The sequence below is a fragment of the Glycine max genome, chromosome 3 (assembly GCF_000004515.6).
Source record: "Glycine max cultivar Williams 82 chromosome 3, Glycine_max_v4.0, whole genome shotgun sequence".
Lineage (NCBI taxonomy): Eukaryota > Viridiplantae > Streptophyta > Magnoliopsida > Fabales > Fabaceae > Glycine > Glycine max.
Genome location: NC_016090.4, coordinates 33,255,684 through 33,264,947, shown reverse-complemented (window position 1 = coordinate 33,264,947; position 9,264 = coordinate 33,255,684). Strand labels below are relative to the sequence as shown.

Below are 9,264 nucleotides of genomic sequence, written 5' to 3'. Positions count from 1 at the left end.
ATAATTGAGAAAAAGTAATTAACAGTATAGCTAGTGATGCACATAATTATTGAAGTCGACATATTAGGTGTAAAACTGAGAATTGATTACCTAATAAATTATAAAAAAAATATTATTTACAGCATTAATTAGCTTTTGGCATGCAAGTAGGGTTGTGGACTTGTGGTTGCGGTGTGTTGCAAGTTGAAATATTTTTTTTATTTTTGGTGAGAGATCCTCTCATTAATTAAGTTGGACACTAAATTTGTTTATCGCGTGAATGTATCTAACTTAAAAAAATTTTGTGCACAGAAATAAATCTTTCATTAACTAGTTTATTTCTTCACATCACATATAAACATACAAAATCTTATACTACTACCTCAATCCTCAATCCTAAAAGTTTGTTTGCTGCAAGTTGAAAAATGACAAAAAGAATTAAGAGTTTGAAGCGAAGGGACGACGAATTGGAAGGTGTAGTGTTGGGTGGAGTCAGTGATGCTCACCGTTGATGTTGCTGTGTGCTTCGCTTGCAATAATAAGTTAATAACTACTTCATTCCTCACTGTGTTGGCGTTTTTATCCGATTTTGCAATACACGGACATAACAATATATGTCTTTTGCTATTTACACTCCCCCTTTCTACTAAGTACACTCCTCTTTCTTTATTTTTGTTTATAAAATTACGTAATTAGCCTCCTCTTTTTTTTTCTCTCCCCAAAACAACTCTCGTCCTCCATCCTACGCTACACTCTCTGCAGTGCTTTGACACTTTCCAGAATTCCATTATTCTCGAAATCTTCCATTAAGGTAAAAAAAATTTCCCTTTTGTTTGGTCTTCTATTCTGAACAAAAAACGTTTAAGATATTAGGGCTTTGGCTAACAAATTGTTTGATTGGTCAGAAGAATTTATTTTTAATTTTTCATTCTCATTTGCCTTCCTTCTATTCTACTATTTGTTCGCATAGTTGTAAAATTACAAGAATAAGTGTCTCAATTGGTAGTGCCCATGAACTATTTGTGGAAATGCCTGAGCTGCATTAAGCTATGAAATGGGTTTCATGTCTGCAAATTGAGGAATGTGCAAGTCTTGTCAGCTCGCTCATGTCAGTTTATTTGCCTTGTTTTTGTTGTCCCACCTTGTAATTGAAATGGATTATTGGATTGATCGATGCTTATTGAATTTCCTTGATTTTCTTTTCTGGGGTAATTACTTGGTTCCTAGTGTATTATTTGATAAGATTGATTTGGCAATTGATCCCATCCTTTTTCTGTTTTGTTTCAAGTCAGCACCTTTGACTTGATACAGGTTAGCAAATATGAGTGAAGAGTCTCATTCTAATGTAGAGGCTATGGATCTCTTACGTCAGTTTGAGGATATTCTTGAATTTGATGCTCTAATGTAAGGTTTAATGATGTCATGCACACAAACTGATATAATACCTGCCCTGATGGTTGCTTCAGAAACTTGTGAATTTTCTAGGATTCCTGTTAATCAATATGCTGTCTTCTAATAGCTTTAACCTTTTCATCATGAATGCTTATTAGTAAGATTTTAGTTTTTAGAAAACCATTACTAATTTGTTTTAGTAAATCTTGCAAACTTCTCTTGTATCAAGTCTATGGATGATATAACATATTGAAAGATATAACCTTGATTGATAGAATAACAACTTGTAAGCAATGTCTTGATTCTTCTTTGCTTGATTCAAGTAACTATATTGTGTTTCCTTTTGATCCAGTGACGAGCTGGGCTTCATTCATCCATCCCAATTTGCCTTGCTAAAGGAAGAATCCTACATTTCGTCTAATTTATCTGATGAAGCTATCCATCAATCAGCAGACGGGGTAGTGATCTCTGAGGAATCTTCCAAACAAGACAACCTATATTTCTGGAACAGAGATCATAAATTGGGAATTTCAACTCATGTTCTTCTACCGTTATATAGAGCTGCTAAACACGTGTTTATGACTACGTTAAAACAATACAGGATGTGTGACAATCAATCTGACAAAGTTGGAATTTGCTTACCTGCTTCTTCTTCTTCTTGTGATCATCTTGAAAGTATGCTTCTGAGACACAGCAAGTCTCTTCTGCTGCTAAGCTGTGACTTTTTGACAGCTTGGAATTGCAGGTTCTCATCTTATCTATTAATAATTTTTTATACTCTTTTTTTGCGGACATCTATAAGTCAGAATAATAAGTTGACAGATTTCAATAATTTTTTTTCAACTGCTTATGACAACAGATTTATTTGATAGCATTTTCCTTGTGTTCAAATGTCCAAATGATGCTATGTTCATTAAACTAAAAGGAAAATTTTATTGCAGTCATAAGACATGTGATACTGTATGGTACTAAATGTTAGGTGCTAAAGAGTAAACAGAAGAAAAAGCTTAGTGTTGCACAAAATGTTGCGATGTGTGAGGGAACATATAAGGTAGGATTTGTAAGGAATGCATTAAAGAGAAAGTAGGGATAACATCCATTGAGGAAATTTGCTAGGAATTTGTTACCAACTTCTCAAGTTTTTCTGTGCATATTGCAGAAAGTTAATAGTGTCCAAGAAGAAGCTCTCAATGTTTGTAGATGAACTTCTCCTGTCAGAACTTGTGCTCTCATATTCACCCAAAAGCGAACAAGCTTGGAATCATAGGTATTAAATGTGAAGCTTCTAATGGCTTTGTTCCCATCACTAAAAGGATATATTTTTTTTAGTATTATATAGATTTGAATGTTGAATTTTAATTGATCCTGAGGCTTTGGAATGTGATTAGCAATCTAATGCATAAAAGTATTTTATTTAGGCGGTGGGTGATCAAGTCAATCTCTGCAAACTGTTCAAATTTCAATGAGATTTTGGGAAAAGAATCTGAGCTGGTGGAAAAAATAGCTGAGGTCTAATTTCAATACAGGAACATTATACTGCTTAAATTGGAAACTTTTTATTTTATGTTTTTGTGATTGACGGGCTTGCATACATGAGAGAAGGATAATTGTTGCTTTTATTAAACCTTTGATCTGACCTTTGCTCAATACAAGGATATATACAAGATTATATTGTAACATGATACACATGCCAAATGTTGACACCTTTGATATTTCAATCCATTTTGCGTTGTAAATACGAAATAATCTCCAAAACATCTTCCTAAAGAAGGAAAAAAAGATTGGAGGGGTGGGGCGGACAAGAGATCTGCTGATGATTATTTTTTTAAGAAAGCTATCTGTTGATGATTTTAATTGATTTATATAATGCCTCACCTTTTTGCCATATAGATTAGAGACTTCATGTCAGATGAAATATCATTTTGAATGAAATATCCATTTATTCCTTTTATGTACCCCATCATTTACAGAGATCAAAAATGAATTATCGTGCATGGAATCACCGTTGCTGGTTAATCTCATACATGACTATCGAACAGGTATTGATTCTATGATATATTTTTATTTGTTGCAAGTGTATGTCGTGAATTCTTGATCAAATTGCATGGTTGAATAATGAAATGGACTAGCAATTTGTCATGAAGGGATGTACATGTAGTCTTAAACTCCCAAAAGATACAATGTAGTATCAGTAGCATAGTTGTTTTCTCTTTTGGAAATGCCTTGTCACACGTGCTCGTATGTAGTTTTACTTTACCCTGCTGTTGGAGCTAAGGGATATATTAACCCAATTATTCCATGTTTAGTTGAATAGAATGGGCCCATTCCCATGTTTGGTTAGCTCCTCTGACGGGGATTGAACATTCCAAAAACTAAAGGAATAGGTATTCCATAAAAAGTGCTGTAATCTTCATTATATTTCATCAAAATATGTATAAAAAATGGCCGATCACAGGTGGACCACTTGTTCCGTTCCAAAATCTTTTTGGGACCAAATTTTGTTTTCTAAAGCAGCTAATATTTAACTGTAACAAACAAATTATTTTTATTGCATTTTTATTTTAATTATAGTATATCAAATATAAACATGAGGGCGAGCCCTGGTGCAGCGGTAAAGTTGTGCCTTGGTGACTTGTTGGTCATGGGTTCGAATCCGGAAACAGCCTCTTTGCATATGCAAGGGTAAGGCTGCGTACAATATCCCTCCCCCATACCTTCGCATAGCGAAGAGCCTCTGGGCAATGGGGTACGAAGTTTTTTTATATCAAATATAAACATGGAATGAAGTCAACAATTCAACATTCAATTGCATTCCTACTCCCTCTCCCATTGCCATTCCATCAAAAATCTTTTCATCAAATGAAATATGAACTTACTTGTCATGGACTTAATGAATGGTTCTCATGACGCTTTACCTTTTTAGGTTCTGTATGAATTAAAGAAATCCAGAAGCTGGGCTGCACTGCATGTTGCTGATAATTGTTGTTTTCATTATCGCAGAGTAAGTTGTGATTTACTTGCTTTAACCTGATACTGAATGTTTATAATTTCCAAATTATAAACACTGAGTTTTGAGTAACAGACCATAGTTTTGTATGTCCTTCGATGAGCTTAGGATTCTGCACTCTTGACAATAATAGTTTCCATTGCATTGCAGCGTCTATTACTGAAATTTATGGAGAACCAAAATTCTGTGGAAGAAACTGTATCTTATGGTCATAATGCTGATATTGTCCAAGCCTTGAAGGTAATAATTGTACTCATTTATTGTAAATGATCTGATGGGCTCTTTATTTTAAGTCTGTTATACTATGTTTGGATTGATATAAAGGAATGGAATGGAGTCGAATGAAAGGAATGGTCAATTGATAGTGATTGACTGGTTGTTGCAGTTGAGTTGCTGCTTCTGAGATGTTGTAGTGGCATCATGTGATGTGATCTGCAATTTGAATCTCTGGCTTCAAAATAGGATGGATTGAAACCTGGTGGATTGTATTCCTTTCCCTTCCCTTGCATTCCATCCAATACTTCTATTTTTCTTAACCACCAATTTCAAACAATGGTATATGATGATTTTCTTCCAATTCATTTAATTAGACCTATCATTACTCATTAGATATCAAAATATAGCCTCAATCTCTCATCTTAAGGGCTTAGGATTGAACCCATACCTTCGACTGTTATCTAATTGTCATAAAACTAGTGCATGTTGCAGGATCTTATGGGCCTTTTGGTGGTTTATATTATCTTCCTATTGCTAGAAATGGTAGCAGAATGAGTGAATTAAGACATTAAAATTTGTAATTGGCCTTTTAGGTTTCTAAGAGCCATGAGTTCCAAATGTTGAAGAAATTTGACACGAAGCACTAGAATTTTTTTAAAACAACTCAGGATACAATGTACGTGAGATATGAAACTTTTACAAATGACTGATTTGGTATTCTTTATTCTAAAATTCATCAATGCTAATAAAAAACTTTTAGTTGAAAAATGAAAGACAAAATAAAGTTAGAAAAGAATGCTTGTAAATTTTGCAAACTAGTGAGCTGCTCCAAACAAGCGAAGCTCAATTTAGGCACCTCCAAAATATGCTCGACTTACTATAACATCATGATCTACTGATCATGTTTTTGAATTTGAATAATTTTTTGTTATTTCTTACTTGCTTTACTACTTTAAATGATGATCTGATAGTTGTAATATATGTCAGAACGTGGTTTTGACAACACTTTATCATTGAAATATTCAATGTACTACTTACTGCACGAAAAGATTGGGCAGCATGTGTTTCCTTCATAGAAATATAGAAGGGGAAAACAAGAACTGCAGATTGGCTAATGGAATTGATATTACTGTATCATCTTGACCTCATATTACTAGTACTATCAGTACAAAAATGTAGTTTTTAACAATGTGGCAATTCTGATTTGACAGGATGAACTTGATTGGAATGAAACATTGATAAAACGTTATGTTGGAAGAGAGGTAGGTGACCCTTATTATTAATTTGTTGTTTCTTATTGGTCAATGGTCACATCATTTGTCACTAAAATGATTCCTGATCCGCTGGAGCATTATAAATAATCTCTTCATTTGTTATTTATAGGATTTTTTGATTCTTGAAATCTGAATATCATTTTCTTGTCTTATAGCATATTGTTATTTTTTACCTTGTGTTTGGATCAGGAATTTCAAAATTTCAGGGAATTTGAAATGCCTAAAATTTGAATTGCTTTGATTTTAATTTTCTTCATTTTTCAAATACTTTGTTTGGATAAATCAATTCAAATTTCTTTAATTTTAAATTCTTTGTTTGGATAGGACAATTCAATTTCCTCCATATGCAAAATTTCAATTTTATATTTTAAATAGATGAAATTTTAATATTAAACTTTATAGAAAACAAACACAATCTAATTTTGAAATATTAATTAAAAAATATTTTTTAATTTTTAATAATTTAAAAATACAAAATATTGATAATTTTAACTAGGGTTGTTTGCCTGACCACAACTAATGATATTTTTAAACCGATATCAACTTAGGCTATTTTTTCAGTCGACATCAAATAGGGTTTTTTTGTCAAAGTATGCCGGGAACATTTGTCAACTAATGTCAGTTGAGGCTATTTTTCGGCTAACGTTGGTTGAGTCTATTTTTCAGTCGATGTTGACTAGGTATTTTCACCAATGTCGGCTAGGGTTTGTTTGGCCAACACCGGCTAGGGTCTTTCCGAACGACATTGACCAAGACTATTTTTAGCCAACGTCGGCCAAAAAAATCCTAACAGGCGTTGACAAAAACATCTATCCAATATCGGCTAAAAAATAGCTTGGTCAATGCCGACCAATAGAACCTACCCGATGTCGGCCGAAAAACATCATTGGTTGAAAAATCCCTAGTCGAAGTTGGCTAAAAAATAGCCCTGACCAATGTCGGACAAAAAACCCTACCCAACATCAACTATAAAATAACCTTGGCTGATGTTGGCTAAAAAATAGCTCTGACCGATGTCGACCGAAAAAACTCTACTGAATGTTGACTATAAGAACTTAGTCAATGTCAACTAAAAATAATCGGTCAAAAATACCTAGCTGGTGTTAGTAGAAAGAACCCTAACCAACATTAGCCAAAAAACCTAGCTAATGTGGTTAGGAAATAGCTCTGACTGATGTCAGCTAGAAAACCCTAGTTGATGTCAGCAAAAAAAATCCTAATCGATGTCGGCTAAGAAAATCTAGTTGACATAAGCCAAAACACCCTAACTAACATCGGCTGGAAAATAACCCTAGCCGATATTGGCTAAAAAAATAGCTTTGACTGATGTTGGCTGAAAAAACCTAGCTGACATTAGCTGAAAAATCCTAGCATGTGTCTACTCAAAAGTTAGCCATGACTGATGTCAGTAGAAAAAAAATTAGCTAATGTCGGCCAAAAAAATATTAATCAACATTAACTGAAAAAACCTAGATGACAATGGCAAAAAAAAAATCCTTGGCCAACGTCAGTAAAAAGTTCTCATGACTGACGTCAGTGAAAAAATAACCCTAACCAACATCATCTAAAAAAAATCTTAGCCGATATCGGCAAAAAATAATTTTGGTTGACATCATACAAAAAAATTCTGACCAAAAAAATCTCGGCCAACGTTAGTGAAAAACAACTTAAGTCAATGCCGGTCGTAAAAACTTTGGTCACCCGTAGTTGCGAGTGTTGAGCGAGAAAGAGTCGTGGGCAAAAATGTGAGTTAGAGTGAGTGTCTCCGTAAAAAGAATTTCAAATTTTATATTTTTTTAGATAATTTGAAATCCTACTATTTTAGTCAATCAAAATGATTCATAAAAATACCAAACATTAAATCTCCTTTCAAATATTCTATCCAAACAAGCTATTTTATCATGAATCATTTTAAATTCTTTGAAAAAATGAATTCCCCCACTGAATTGCTCCATCCAAAAACACTATTAGCGATTTATGGTGCCTTCAATTCAAGTGGCTATTCTACTTCAGTAGTTTTCTTACAAGTTTAGAAATTCAACATTGCTCATTTTTAACAGGCTCTATGGCTTCATCGTCGCTTCCTTTCCATGTGGATACTTGATTCCGGTGATGCATCCTACCACTCCAAGGAGGCAATCAGCATGCATCATGACTTTGGCACCTTTCTGCAGAATGAATTATGTCTTCTCCATTCCTGCTCAACTTTTGTTGATGATTTTGTGGATGTCCAAGCACAAGCTGCATATTCTGCTTGTTACATACTGTGGTTAAAAGTGGTATGTGGATTAGTTTTCCTTTGGATTTACTTTTTAAGACTGCTTAGCTGCACTGCTTTCTCTGGTGTTTTACATGTATTATATGCATCAGCAAATCGCCAAGCCTCTGGAGAGTAAGCTCTTAGAGAAGATAAAAGATGTAGATCTGAAGACCTTGTTGGATAAGTCATGCCCAGAGAGATCCTCACTCTTCAATTACTTTATGAACTAGATGGAAGCACATGAGCTATGTGGGATAGAGAGATCCTGTGATGTGCACCTTTCTCTTTAGAGGGTTAAGTTCCAAGTTGTTATAACTCCGCACATGTATTTGAAAAATAAATCCATTTGAAAAATAAATCCATTGAAACTTTCATACTTGCCTAAAACAACTCAATTGCACCTCAAATACTCTAGTCAAGCTCTTAGAGACTCCTATATCTGTAAGGGTAAAAAAGGGATTATGCAAGCTATAACTAACTCACATACTTGGCAACAAGTGTGGGAAGCATGGTGGTAAAGTTAGAGGCTGCATGGGATATAAGGGAAAGGGCCGGGGGATAGAGGTAGCCAATCATTTAGGTAGTTGTGGGTGGCTGTTACCACAGTGCAGAGAAGTTTTCCTTCTCTGAATTCTTTCTTTCATTATCAAAAAATTAAGTTTGTAACACCCTGAAATTTCCTTCTTAATTTATTTTGCTACATTGTGATAGGCTAGACAATGAAAATTTGTACTGAGTAATCCGTGCCTGTGTGATTTAATTAATTTTCTATATAATCTTAAATATATAATTTTCGTGTTATATAGATATATATTTTTTTAGTATAAATAATTTGTTTAGCTTAACTGATAGAGATATGAAAATTGTCTAAATGAAAATTCCATCCGTGACAAGATTGCATTGTGCAATGAGTGGCAGCGTAATTTAGCTCTATGAGAGGTTTACTCAAGTTATGGCTAATCCTAGGAAGATTAGCATAGTAATCAAGGCATATAGGATAAAATTTACTAGTTTTGGTATAAAGTAAGAATATCCATTTTTGGCAAAACTTTATTTTAACTTTTTTGAGTAAAATTTTTAAAAGTGAAGCACATAACATTTGGTATTGGATGGCACGGCTACGCATAGCTGATCAA

At 33.9% G+C, this 9,264-nt stretch overlaps 1 protein-coding gene across 8 annotated transcripts; it reads left to right on the top strand.

The window, feature by feature from the left end:
• The first annotated feature begins 280 nt into the window (after positions 1–280).
• On the top strand, positions 281–8,870 carry LOC100797408 (protein prenyltransferase alpha subunit repeat-containing protein 1-B). Of its 8 annotated transcripts, XM_006576659.4 has the most exons (12): positions 281–521; positions 742–790; positions 1,272–1,383; positions 1,724–2,116; positions 2,531–2,638; positions 2,790–2,880; positions 3,342–3,410; positions 4,295–4,372; positions 4,529–4,618; positions 5,806–5,856; positions 7,929–8,147; positions 8,239–8,870. In XM_006576659.4, exons 3-12 carry the CDS (start codon positions 1,301–1,303, stop codon positions 8,356–8,358), a joined length of 1,302 nt encoding a protein of 433 aa, XP_006576722.1. In that variant the 5' UTR covers positions 281–521; positions 742–790; positions 1,272–1,300; the 3' UTR covers positions 8,359–8,870. The 8 variants fall into 8 exon arrangements, with proteins under 8 accessions (XP_006576722.1, XP_003520431.1, XP_040869920.1 ...); XM_003520383.5 differs by having other exon boundaries at positions 281–790; positions 1,268–1,383; XM_041013986.1 differs by lacking the exon at positions 1,272–1,383 and having other exon boundaries at positions 282–521; positions 8,239–8,796.
• Positions 8,871–9,264: the final 394 nt, after the last annotated feature.